Source organism: Tachypleus tridentatus, chromosome 13 (assembly GCF_004210375.1).
Source record: "Tachypleus tridentatus isolate NWPU-2018 chromosome 13, ASM421037v1, whole genome shotgun sequence".
NCBI classification, from domain to species: Eukaryota; Metazoa; Arthropoda; class Merostomata; order Xiphosura; family Limulidae; genus Tachypleus; species Tachypleus tridentatus.
In genome coordinates, this window is record NC_134837.1 from 180,450,296 (window position 1) to 180,464,835 (window position 14,540).

At 35.0% G+C, this 14,540-nt stretch overlaps 1 protein-coding gene across 10 annotated transcripts in view; it reads right to left on the reverse strand.

The window, feature by feature from the left end:
* Positions 1–11,159, reverse strand: part of LOC143240103 (sodium- and chloride-dependent taurine transporter-like) — a 59,477-nt gene extending 48,318 nt beyond the window's left edge. For 2 of the 10 annotated variants that reach the window (XM_076481972.1, XM_076481968.1), the window contains exons 1-2: positions 10,901–11,159; positions 10,172–10,455 (exon numbers count right to left, since the gene is read on the reverse strand). In XM_076481972.1, coding sequence (XP_076338087.1) covers positions 10,172–10,455; positions 10,901–10,938 — 322 coding nt within the window. In that variant the 5' untranslated portion in view covers positions 10,939–11,159. Of the gene's footprint in view, positions 1–1,431; positions 1,559–3,730; positions 3,860–4,156; positions 4,180–4,267; positions 4,595–10,171; positions 10,456–10,900 lie in introns of those variants that run through there. The other 8 variants (XM_076481978.1, XM_076481973.1, XM_076481969.1 and 5 more) reach the window with 7 other exon arrangements.
* Between the last annotated feature and the right edge of the window lie 3,381 nt (positions 11,160–14,540).

Sequence of the window (14,540 nt, forward strand, 5' to 3'; positions counted from 1 at the left end):
GAGAAGCCAAGTGATGCTAGCACGAGCTTGTTGGCAAACTGCCAGATCTAAAATGAGTCACTCCCGAACATCTTCAGGTATGCACTTTTCCACTCATTTAATAAATAAAATAATTGACCGAGTAAGCTTTACACGTGTAGCAAAATATCTTGTCTGTTGCTTTACTTAAACATTTACGCCCTTTCGTGTTACTGTTCTTTATTCCAGTAAAGAAGTGTAACTATTGCTTAGTATTACATTCGAAAGAAATACGCTTATTTCCACTTGAAGTTCGTGATAATACTATTACTGTGAACTAGACTATCCCCTTAACAACAGGCCAGAAACACTTCTATCCAAGATAAGGATGTTAGCACTTAAGAAGAAAATTTGCTATGACGTCTTTGAACATTATAGTGCGGTTGAAATGAACCGATTTTTTAATGTTTGCATTAGTATTAATTAGTAAGGTAGGTAGCAATGTGAAGTTTTATTCTATTACAGCTACCAATTTTTAAACTGAAATTCACAAGACAATTTACTTTTTGCGTGAACATGTGAAAAATATAAACTTCTAAAAATGATGTCTATTGTAAATACGGTGATCAGTTTTAAGACTTAAAACTGGACCTTCCCACTTTTTATAGAGAACATTATAAATAATCAGTTACGTAAATAAATATGGAAATTATATTCTTACAGACCTCATTGCTGCTGCAGGCACATCCTAACGAGTGATTTTTAAATCAATTTCTTATTACTCGCGAATTTATTGAAAATTCTGAACCACCATTCATGTGCACCCTTGAGTTACTTTAAATGTTACACACTATCACTAGATTCTCACTGCTAGATAGTAAGAATAGTGGATGAGTTACACTTCAGATTTATTTGGAAAAAGCTACACAAGTGTTATTTGGACAAGTCTTCCATGACTTTCAACTGATATTTCAACTTTAAAGGAAGGAAAGCTAGCCTAATAGAATAGTAGAATTTAACTTTCACTTAGCTTTTTTTTTTTTTTTTTTTGTTTTTTTTTTTATGATGAACTCGCGGTGCCAAAGTGTGAAAAGCAAATGTTTTGCAGCAACGGGACACGAACAGTAGATACTCAGAGCAGAGCGGTCAACCTATTAATACATTTCTAGATTCTTTAAGTGAAAAATATACACAAATGTATCAGGCTTGCAGAAGTTAAAAACCATACGCACACGAAATTGAACTCTTACAACAACGTAAGTGATTTATCACTTCTTGCGAGACTTACTGTATTTCTCTGCAAGTCTTTGCTTTCTTTAAGCACGGAAATTAAATATTTTTGAAAACAAAATTAAATGCGCGAGATTTTTTACAGGGTGCGTGAATACGAGTGGAGTCAATTGTGCGAGAGCTAAAGTGTTTGTCAGACCCACAATATGTTTAGTTAACCATTAGATCGGTACATGTACCTACCCCTAGGGTAGAATAGAAATGCCTGGAGGTAGGTGAAAGTTACTAACACCTTCTGCTGACCCGCACTCTACGTTCGCGAAATGTTAACTGAGCCTTTAGTAGAGTTTAGTTGGTTCGTTTGACTGGATTGTATTTGTTGTTTGTGTAACAATTTATATGCATAAGATGTTTGTCGCTGGTACAGAAGTATGCCTGGGAAGACGCTTTAAGGTTCTGGTATCAATGCTATAAGCCACGCCCAATGTATCATAACCAGAGATAAGCGCCTTAGTAAAGAAAGGTAACCAAGTATGGAATCTGAAAGTAATATCACGTAGAATTAAAGTCAATTGGTAAAATGTAGGCTGTGCTCCACTACACTTATTGATAAAGTTTACAGAAAAGTTACTTTTAACATCACTGTTGCTAGGGTTTTAATGTAAATAAACCACGATTATTTTACATTAAATGTCGGACTTGTTGGCGATAAATTCTAACATATATATATATTAATAAATACTCATAACAAGTTAAACTTGCGTACAAAATGTCTTTGCACTATAGTATACCGTAGTTATATCCAAAACTAATTTTTTTTCTATCAAAAGTTCACACAAGGTTCGATTACTTTTGAATTCAACTGATATGATCAATTATTTTGTCTGTTTCACAATCTGCTATAAATTTACTTACGCTACCCCTGTGGTTTCCACAGCTGTATTTGAATAACGGTTTCCTTTTAGTCAAAGCACCCCCTCCCACAGTGGTTCACATACTTTAAAACACCCTTTGACAATACAAAAGGGTTGCGGGTTCAAATCCCCGTCACACTAAACATGCGTCCTTTCAGTCGTGGGGACGTTATAATGTAACGGTCAATCCCACTATTCGGCGGTAAAAGAGTAATCTAAGAGTTGACGGTGGGTGGTGATGACTAGCTGCCTTCCCTCTAGTCTTACACTGCTAAATTAAAGGTGGCTAGCACAGATAGCCCTCGAGAAGCTTTGCGCGCAATTAAAAACAAAAACAATACAAAATATTATCCTTATCATTGTTGAACTCTCACCCGTCACGGTTCAACTAATAATCATGCAATCTAACTTTAGTTCCACTGACTAACTGTTTCTGACTTCACTTTAACTTGAGCTCACTTCATCTATATATATGTACACTTCCCAGCTGAGGCCTGGAACTTTCTACAAACTACAAGACACTATGCTATAACAACCCTCAGTTTAGGTAGCGAGTAAAGTACAGAATATTTGAGTAAAGGGACATCAATTTACAATAACTGAACACACACACACACACACACGTACAACTTTCACCGAGTTACGTAACAAAATGCTTCACAACTATCGCCTTTTAAGTAATTAACCAACACTTGTTATGAAAACTAAATCATAAAATATTAGATCACTAAATAAACTAAGTAATAACCCTTAAACTAAACAGTGTTGTATATCCTACAACTGAACACACAATCTGTGGTTCTCATGTTTGTCGAGTTGAAGAATTATTCGTATAGTTTTACGCAATGGCGTAAGTTAATCCAGCCTTACTAAAAAAAAAAAATAATAATCTAATTACCATAAGGAGCTTTCTTCCGCGCGTAAGGAAAGGGGGGGGGACATCTGTGCACATGCTAATTCCAATATAACAGAATGAAGATCACATTTTAACTTTCCATGGTTTTAGTTCTTGTCGCTTTTTAACGAATTTATCACCCCTTTTTTGAAACTCAGATATTTACAAGTTTCGATATAATATTTGAATTTCTCTAGATTTTTCTAAACCTTACACGAACGCGATTTCTCGAACTCGCTGTTTGAGCAAACGTATTGTCCTCTATACTAGATTCAACGTAATTACACTTTACAGCCCTTATCATAAAATCTACAGTGGTTTTAAAAAGTGATTTTTAAAAAAAGTATTTTCAAACTTGATTAATTAATTATTCAACGCATTTCAAGCCATTTTACAAAACAATTTATAGTCACATTCCAAAAATGTGTCTACACTTTCACAGTCAAAAGTTAAAAATTAAACTTTTACGGCAAGATTGTACAAATTTTTCCAAAACACAAATTATGTTTCAACCAATCACCGATTTCCGAGTTTACTACTATTAAATTTAAATGTTTAAATATATACAATCTCGTGATAACATCAGATATTAATAGTTCATAATCAAACTAACCTGTATACGTTGATGGGAATCAAAAACTTAATGACAACTATGTCTAACCGACCTATGTACGTAATACACATATTAAGGTACACACATATAAACATTTATAATAACTAGAATATACCGAACCTTCCGCTGAAACTCGCACTATCACGGTTTTTATTGCTAAAGAGATTTTCGGCTGTAATCCCACTAACAACTCATGTGATCGGCGAGCGTAGGAGATTTTGGTTAGTCCTGAATCCATGCACAAAAGAATAATTTACAATAAGTTAAATAACTATAAAAATAATATAAATTAATAAATGTTAAATAACCATATTTAAATTTTTTAAAACCACTTTATGTCGAACATAAGGCTCGAGGATGAATCATCTAAAACTATTCGAGATGACGAGAAAATCTCTTCGTTAACCTGAAGATGACCTAAGCAGGTCGAAACGTTGTTCCGTACTTCATTTTAATTAAACTGTTAATAGCAGCCGCCTTAATAATACATGTAAAACCACGATTCATTTTAGTAAAATAATGTGAAACTAGACAAAACAAACTTACTGTTCAGACGCAAAGGGTACAACAGTTTCAAATGTATAACAAATAAACAGGTTGTTCAGAGAAATTAATTTTGAAGTCTTACAATATATTTTAACGGCTATTTCTACCCACCTCCCCCATTCTTGTAACATAGATATGGAAATCTCCACACATTCCCCAAACCTACGGCATACCCAAGACACGACAAAACAAATTCTCTTTCACTTGCCCATTTCTCTCTTTGACGATGAATCATGTTTCACCAGTTCAACTTTGTAGCTCACAGAAGTTACGATAGAAACTACCCTACTATCACACACGACAAAATTCCCGTCTTTTATTGCCTTACAGACTATCCTCTTAAGCCTTAGCAACACCGTAGTCACGATGAACCGCAAGTACGAGGTGGCTTGCTTACTTGGATGGCGTAGAGAGTCACGATTGGCAAACATTATCCAATAAACGTACACTTTGTATGTGTCGTCCCCTTGATGCATTTTCCAATTTAAAGAAAAAAGAATATTAACTTTCCATAAAAATAGAAACATTGAAGATACAAACGGGCGGTTAAAAAGTTGAAATCCTTGGGAAATAGACATAAGTTAGGCAGACAGTTATTAATGAAAATATTCAACGAATATATTAAAAAGTATAAAAATCCCTTGGAGCACAGTAGAAAAATAAATTTATTAATCAGATTTATAACTGAGAACACGCTTACCAGGAGGGGAATTTGAATAGGCGGAATGATTTTTGTAGTCCCCCCACATCTTTAATTCTCTATAAGTATATAATATTCGAGAAGCGAATATGGTAATTACACTTGACAGTAATAGTTTACAAATTTCATGTTTATTAGCAGTCCCAATGAGACAAGGACTAGTGTACGAACAGAGAACATTAAAATTCAGCGTTCAATTCCTCGAGGTCGACACAGTAAATAGTCCAATATGGCTTTCCTCTAAATAAAACCTATATTAGTGAAGATTTTAAGTTACTACAGCAGACGATGTATCGTGAAAAGTGAGTTTCCTTTTCTTCAATAAATAAAATTTCATACATTACATGGTATATATTTTAAAATCAATATCATTATTTACTAACTCTTGTAGAAGTATAAGATGACGGATTCTCAGAGTTGCCTTGAAAGTCCAAATCACTTCACATTTCATTCCTTATGCATTAAGTGCTTGTATATTAAAACAAGGTTACACTTGTAACTGATATTATATTACATAAATAATGTAATTACATTCGAAGTTGAAGTTGTTATTACCATGAACATTCTGCCAATATGGGCCCTTACAGGGTGGTAGGATAGTTTAAAATGGCAGTCTTTGGATGCTTGCCCATTACTATGTCATGAATTCTTACGTATGTTAAAATTTATGGTTTTTTGATTGGATGTCGAATCTCTTTCCACTGTTTAGTTTCCTTCAAATATCTTAGTCCAATTCGAAGTAGACATATTTCGTAACACAAAACAAATCTCAACGGAAAGTTTCAAAACTTCATGTTCATGAAAATAAAACAAAACAAAACAAAACAATTCTATGGATTATCCAGAAATTAATATTTACAGAAATAAAAGAAAAACTAGGATTAAATTTAAATCATTTTTTTGAGAATGTTAAGTTTCATCTTAACACTTTTTTTCCTTTTATCTTTGTACGCCTTTTATCCAGTCTTTATAGCGGACTTAAAACTCTAGAAACCGAATTTCGATACCCGTGGTAGACAGAGCACAGACCGTCCATTGTGTTGCTTTGTGCTTGAATTCAAACAAACAAGCCAATCTGTTGAAATTTCGTCACTAGAATTCACTCCTACACGGTATGTTTTTGAATTTTTGGGTAAAGCTACACAAAGACCATCAACTCGTAACAATCCCTAATTTTCAACTGATATAGCACAGGGAAGGCAGTTTATAACAGCACTCATCGCTAAATAGTACAATTTCACCATCATTTTTACAATACACATATAGGCCCCAAAGTTCGGAGCACACTTTTGTGGCAATGGGACATGAGCTATAAACTTTCGGATTCAAAGTACCAACATGCTAACCACTAAGTTACACCTGGCCTACGAAATATGGGTGAACTAACAGACACACAAAGTTCGGCATGCGACAAATTAAGGAATATTCTTAAATCATCTTATGCAGTATACAAATACACATTGCCTTCAATGATATACAGGTATGCCTGTGGGCTTTCAACGCTAGAAACTGCGTTTTTATACCAATTGTGTCCAGAGTACAGTTTACTCGTTGTGCAGCTTTCTTTACCATGTAGGACTAAGTAACCTCGAGTGTTTTTCTAGTTGTAAGCAATCGTGTAATTCATAACAAGCTTTTCCAAACATATTATTTTTCAAATGACTCTCAATTACGGTTATAGGAACTTCGGTGAACACTGGGAGAACCTTCTACTTTTTAAGGTAATTTTCTCTCTGTCTCTTGTCATACGCTTCAAGAAAAATTACCAGTTCCTCCTTCTGTAGCCAATCCCACACGATGTTACAAGTGTAAGTTAGCAGTTCATCTTTTTGTAGCCAATCCCACTCAGTGTTACAAGTGCAAGTTACCAGTTCATCTTTTTGTAGCCAATCCCACTCAGTGTTACAATTGTAAGTTATCAGTTTATTTTTTGTAGCCAATCCCACTCAGGGTTACAATTGTAAGTTACTAGCTCATGCTATATAACCAATCCCTCACAGTGTTACGAGTATAAGTTATCAGTTCATCTATTTGTAGCTAATCCCACTTAGTTTTACAAATATAAAAGATTTAGACCTGCTACTATGATTTATCTGGTGGAATACAGAATAAGTGAACACATTAAGGCCACTTAAAACTGAAGCTAGGATTCACGTTGTTCCTTTACTTTTAAGCAGTGGTATGTCTTACGCTCGCGAACTTTCTCAAATCCTGCCCATCAACCAAACTTCCCTTCACCACTGTCCTTCCACTAATAATCTACTCACCAGATCAGTCGAACAAGGTACTGAGTCTAAACCCTTGATTCCTCCTTAGAATACTAAGATTGTTTTAGATTTCGTAAGTTTCACTCCAAGTTCACCAAAAATAGTTTATTTTACAGCTCGTAAGAACTTTCTTTGTTTACTTGGTTGTTGAACATGCTTACACTGTATTACGGTCTTATAGTTGCAGTTTGACGTAAGACATTGTCCCCCAGTGGCTCAGTGGTATGTCTACGGACTTACAACGCTAAAAACCGGGTTTCTATACCCGTGGTGGGCAGAACACAGATAGCCCATTGTGTAGCTTTTTGCTTAAAACTTAAGAAATTATGTTGAAATGCCCAACCATAAAGCTCAGAATTAAATACTTTTTCTTGTCAGTAAAGCCTGTTTATATCATGTGTTCATAAATCCAGGTTTAACTTTCTCTCTACTTATACAGTTCATTCAATTGACAAGCTATCCCTAAATCATGGTGTATTGTCCTGTCAGACAACATCGCTTTGCTCAGTTCCACATTAACGAAGTCTTTCGCTTGGATGCTACAGGATGTTTGTTTGTTGTTAAATTTCGCGCAAAGCTACATGAGGGCTACCTGCGCTAGCCGTCCCTAATTTAGCAGTGTAAGACTAGAAGGAAGGCAGCTAGTCATCATTACCCACCGCCAACTCTTGGGCTACTCTTTTACCGACGAATAGTAGGATTGACCACCATATTATAACAATCCCACGGCTGAAAGGACAAGGATGTTTGGTGCGACGGGGATTCGAACATGAGACCCTCAGATTACGAGTCGAGCGCCCTAACCACCTAGTCATGCCGGGCCTTGTTTGTTTGAAGTTAAGCACAAAGCAACACAATGGACTATCTGTGTTCTGTCCACCATGCGTATGAAAACCCGGATTCTGTGTTGTAAAACCATGACAAGCTGCTGTGCCACTGGGCGGAGGAATGGCGATGCTATACGATTTACTGTTATTTCGAGCCCCAAGTCTTACACTAATACCAGCGAGAACAGCCAACTGATGACTTAAAGCGAGTGGTAATAAAGGTTTTGTTTGTTATTTGCTTGTTACGAATAATTAAGGCTAACTGTAATTAACTGCAATTTTCAATTGAAAACTTTTATCAAATTTTCTAGTAGAAGCTATTACAAATAATAATGTGTATAACCCAGCTATCTGATTTAGTTTTAATAATAATAATGTTCCTGCATTTCATGGAAATGGCTCAGTTTTCAGGTGGGAGCATTTCTCAACTCGTAATCAATGTTCGTCATATTGATATTAAAGGTCATAAGTTACACCTCTTTCTTGAGAAACATGGATTGCTTACTCTCAATGATAGAACACCATCTCATTTAGATTCACATAATGGAAAACTCTCTGCTCCAGATTTAACTATAATGTCAAATGCACATAGAGATTAGGTTATGATCACTTTGGTCTTACTTTACCTAGTTCGTCCAATTATAATAATTCCCATTTGCAAGCTTTCTCATATTAAATGAGAAAAATCTCCTTTCGAGTAGTATTACTGCCTTTTTTCTCTGTTATTTCGAAACAGCCTTTGCCACTACTTTTAGTGAGGTCCTCGTTCAGTCTGCTCAAATGTTTTCTTGTCCTCATCAGCTTCACAGACAAGTCGTCCTCGTGCAATACTGAAAACACTAGGCTCATAGCTTTAGGTTGCATTGTCTACCGTTGCTTAACATGGAATTTCATAGAAAACCTTCGTAACTACTTGTTTTCCTATGAGAAAGTTACACATTACATTCAATCTCAAAAATGGTCAAGTTAGAGGTCTTTCCACTCTACTATTTCCATTTACATTCTTCTTTCTCAGGTTTCGATTTTTTAAATTTTTGACATTATTATCACATTAATTTTAACTTTTTTGGGGGGAACACACCACATGTTGTCCCCAGAAATAATTCATTTTATTATATTTATAAATCGTTATTTGCCAACTTATTATTATGTTAGCATAATGTGCTTCCTTACTCAGATATCCAAGTAAGTTACTTTCATGAACCATTACACTGAACTCTGTAAATTTAACTCACTATTAAACCACGTGACTAAAAATATTGGTGTATTTATTATAATATTTATTCTACTCTTTTTATCACCTAACGATGCCATATTAGCACAACGATGAATTACGGTGTTAACTGTTTTAACAAAGCGATCAAACTCAACTTGCAAAAATAATTGTAACTAAAACAAAAGACAAGCATATCTGTAATTGCTGCTTTCATGTAGATATCTTCGTGTCTACGACATTAAATGGCATGTATAACAAACCAGATCAACCGATCACTGATTCAAAGCAGTTGGTAATTCATTATGTTTGTTACTTTATTTACTGCACCATAAACTGGAGATAACGTAGTTTGTTGCTTTTATGATTACTTATAATTACCACACAATTGGCTATCTGTGCTATGCCCATCACGGTACCGTTACCTGGTTTTTGGCGTTATAAGCTTTCAGACCTATCGTTTAACCAGTGGAGTCTAACTAGAAGACAAGTCAAAACTGTTATTTATTAAGTATATCTCTTTCGTTACTAAGCCTACTAATACGAGTTATAAGTTTGGTTTGTTTTGAATCTCACGCAAAGCTACACTAAGGCCATCTGCACTAGCCGTCCCTAATTTTGCAATGTAAGAATAGAGGGAAGGCAGCTAGTCATCACCACCCACCGCCAACTCTTAGGCCACTCTTTTACCAACGAATAATGGGATTTACCGTCACATTATAACGCCCCCACGGCTGAAAGGGCGAACATGTTTGTTGCGAAGGGGATTCGCACCTGCGACCCTCGGATTACGAGTCGAGTGCCTTATCCACCTTGCCATGCCGGGCCCGAGTTACAGGCTATACTTAGTCAAATCAACAATGTGTAAGAACACTGAAATAACAAAGGCTTTCACATTATGTGTTTAGAGCTAAACAGTTTATTTAAAACTATCATATTATAAAATGAAAATAGAATACACATTTACTATATTTTAAAAGGTACAGAGTTTCATATTACACCACATACCTCCACCATTTCTGTAGCACAAGTACGGAAACCTCCAGACGTTTCCTAACCCCACTGAGTATCCGAGACATGACAGCACAAACTCTGAACTTCGCTTCCAGTAACCCCTTCTGATGAATGCTTCTGTTTTAATTGGTTCTTCGCCCTTTGATAGTCTTTTCACCTCCCCAATCGGTGTGTTCTCATCAGAATTTTTTTCTGTGCTGTACATGTTTGTGTTTGGCACCAGGCTTTCATGGTGGCTTGAAAATTCAACAGTAACCATTGATGTACCTTTTTTACAGCTGTTTATATGAAAGGAGTTAAATCAATTGTTGCCAAATTATCCAGGTAACATCGTATATTGTATGATAGTTAAAAATATGAGAAATTTTCAAAAGAAATAAATCACTTAGCAGTTTTCAACACAGTAGAGACTTTGTGCACAAACAAATAAATATATATATATATATTTTTGTAAATGGAGAGATGGCGTCTACATCTACGTTGGATGGAATTATTGATTGTAATAGAAATCATCTGGCAAGGCAGATGCAACAAACATGCAGGGAAGCAAGCTTATCTACCTGTATATCTCAGTGAAGGAAGCCAAGTTAACTTCTAAAATAAAGTAATGCAACTTATAATTATTAACTGATTTCATGAGTTTTTGTGATGATATATCGTGAACTACTTTAAGCTATGCTAACCTTATACAGTAAAAGTAATTTGTACAAAACACGAACTTACATTACCACTATCAATGCTTTACTATCACCGGCAGTCATTCTCTCCGATCGCTTGTGATTATATAACTTAAGGCTCGAACTAAGCTAAATTATGGCTTCACCTTTCGGCTTATGTTCGCCATTTAAAGGTACGGCAATCTGAAAATAATATTTAAGATATAATTAATAAACGTAGTAACTTGAAACTTCAGATTCAACCAAATGAAGTTATTACTCCTAGTTACGATTAGCCTTTTCGTAATATATCAGCTTCACTGCCAAAGTAGGCTTAATGACACGTCAGAGCAAACATTTGCGTCTATGACATTCAAAATGAATTTTAAAATATTTCAACGGAATCTTATAAAAATAAACCATTTTACTCGTAACATTTAATTACGTAAGAGTTTTATTCAGATGTTATTAAACACGTTATTAAAGTATTTACTAAAGCTTATAGTTCATTCTTGTAACTAGTGCTATATTTATTACTGCAGAAGTCTGAATAAATGTTGTTTAATGTAATTTTGTGTTTTTTGCCACCAGTGACAATTGAGTTTGTTTTCCAAACTTTTTTCAAACACCTATGAGTATTTAAATAATGTACGGTAATGAAGAAATAAAATACCCTTCACTGCTTTGTAAATTGTTATACTCTAAATAAGCATCATGCGATGAAATCATTTACAACTTATATTGAAATAAAACTTTACAAATATCGTAAATCCTAAAGTATATTCAATACAAATTATATTAGTTAAATTCAAATATGACTCATTAATAAAACCATTCCTTCATTTCTCACAGAATAGAAAATATTAATTATCATTGGTTACAGTGATTAAAACTTACTGTAAAGTGAGCGCTCGATATTAAAAGGTCATCTGTTTGGCTAGATATGTCCTGCTGGTTAGTGAGCTTGGCTGTGGATTGAACCTCCAACCATAAAATGTCGCTCAATATGCTCCACACTTCATTTTTGAAGGTATTCAGCCATTCCTTTATGCAGTTAAGAACAGATACGTAGGCGGAAGCTGTTTACTCATTACCTTCAGTTTGTTAAACGTTCTAAGTTAGGGATGGCTGTTTCTCAACCTTGGGGTATCTTCCCTGGTCGTTTAGTCTGTGTGTTGTATAAGATGCCTAGCAGATTCAGAATAATGGCTATTTACATTTATTAAATCAAGGCACGTAATAAACTGCCATGTGTTAGCCGAAACCTCTCCAAAATCTACCAATATTGGATAGCAATAAAAACATAGTGTCGGTTGTGATTAAAGTATAAACTGTGGTTAAGATGTGAGTGAAGCCATCTAATGTTTTCTGATTAATTTTTTCAACATTGAAATAAGCACACGAGAAGACACATACTAGACATTTTACTTGGCTTTTGTTATTCACATTGTACCGGAAGTGGTGTAGTGGTGCGGGAAATATACTTGTGAGAGAATCTGACTCTTGTTGAGCATATATGAATTTATTTGAACAATGAATTTGTTACCGTACCCCTTTTCTGACAACCATAAAACAGGTACACGCCACACTCATCGACGAATTAAGTAAAACGCCTTCTGATTTGTTTTGTTGTTGAATCTATGCTCTCCTAAGTTCAGGCTACTACTGCAAGAAAAGTTGGTACAACTCGGATTTAGGTTGAGGTCTTGAGAACGTATACATCTTCAAAGTAGTCATGATACCTTATCTCATATGATTTAGTAATTAAGGCACTTGGCTTGCAATCTGCAGGCCACAGGATCAATACTCTTTGCTGAACATGCTATCCTTTTAAGCCATGGGTACATTATAATGTAACAGCTAATCTCATTTTTCGTTAGTAACTAACCGAGAGTTGATAGCTAGTGGTGTTGAGTAGTTGCCTTCTCTCTAGTCTATAACTTCAAAATTAATTCAGGTATCCATCGAGTAGTTTTACAGTGAAATTCAAACAAACAATGCAATTATCTATTATAAAACTATGAAAGATACAACTGAAAATGAATGGTTGTCGTGACTTTGTAGTTTCTTAGGAATGTACGAGAGGTAGTTGAAAAGGTTAAAAGATATGTATTGAATAGTATGAAGGTCTCAAAACATATCAGATACATGCATGAGATAAAAGCGTTTTAAAATGTGAATTTGGGTAATTGCTTTGATATCTTACAACTCTGTGATCGTCAATCGATACGTTACGAGACACTTAGTTATGGCAACCACAGGTCGGGACAACTGTGGCTGACTTAAACTCATGAGTAATTAACTGTATATGTGGGTCTTTACCATTGTTTCACATAAGTAATTGGACCTTGAGATGTAAAACTTGAGAACCATATTGATCTAGTAGACTTCGTAACTTTCAAAAATCGGTTACATTTCGGTTGCTTTAACTAGTTAGTCTCAAAATATATACTATAATACTAATTGAAAATTATTGTTTTTTTAATATAAAAAGAGTAATCCGATGAACAGTTTTTACCAATCTTTCAAAAGGTGACCGGCCCGGCATGGCTAGGTGGTTAAGGCACTCAACTCGTAATATGAGTATCGCGGGTTCGAATCCCCGTCACACCAAACATGCTCGCCCTTTCAGCCCATGTTACTGTCAATCCCACTATTCGTTGGTAAAAAGAGTAGCCCAAGAGTTGGCGGTGAGTAGTGATAACTAGTTACCTGCTCTCTAGTCCTAAACTGCTAAATTAGGAACGGCTAGCACAGGTAGCCCTAGTGTAGCATTACGCGAAATAAAAGCAAACAAACAAAATCTAATTTTAAATTCAAAGTTCAGTCTGCATTGTATTTTATTTTTACCAAAATAACCTCACTCCTGACCATTGTAGTCTCTACCGACGGATGGGTTATTTATGAATATTTTGTAAAAATAATTCAAAGTCTAGTCGACTGCATGAAAATGAAGGTATTTTATTTCTTCTACGACAACGTCCTATCAACTCATTGAAAGCTAGGCCTAAGTCACAAATAAATCTAAATCGTCACTCACTCGTTAATTTTTCTCTCATATCTACAGCAAAAACTCAAACCAAATTTACAGCACTGAATTGACTTGTTAAGCAATTAACTGAGTTTTTAAATCACTAGAACATTTGTTTTCCAAAGTTCCTAGGAAACTTGAGATACAACGTTAAGTCAAATCTGATCAATCAGGAAATTTCTAGGCATTGCCGTAGTTTGAGCTATTAAAAGCGTCTTTCTAGCAAAGGCTAGAATTACCCTTTAGCTTAATAGCTAGAACATTTGTTTGGTGCGCGATAGATCGCAGGCTTGAAAGAGTGCAGAGGAAGAGAAATAAAGTAAAAACAAAAAATTGATTTCCAATGCAAGGCCGTCCCACAATCGACTTAATTTCTGGCCTTTTTATGATAAGGAAAGAGTGGTGCAGTTTGAGTTACTGGAAAGATCTCAAGATACTCATGGTTGATATGACGAGTATTCTTCTCACTTTTAAGCCTCCCTGTAGCAAACACAATAAATTGTCTAAATCTAAATATTAAAATATTATTCACGCAATAAATATATATAGAACATAACCATTATATTAATCTTTCCTGCCATTTTTTGTAGCTTATTTTATTCATAAGGATTTTGGTAATCTGAAATTAAACTGATTTTCCAAAAACATGTTAGATAGTTCCATTTTATAATGGGAG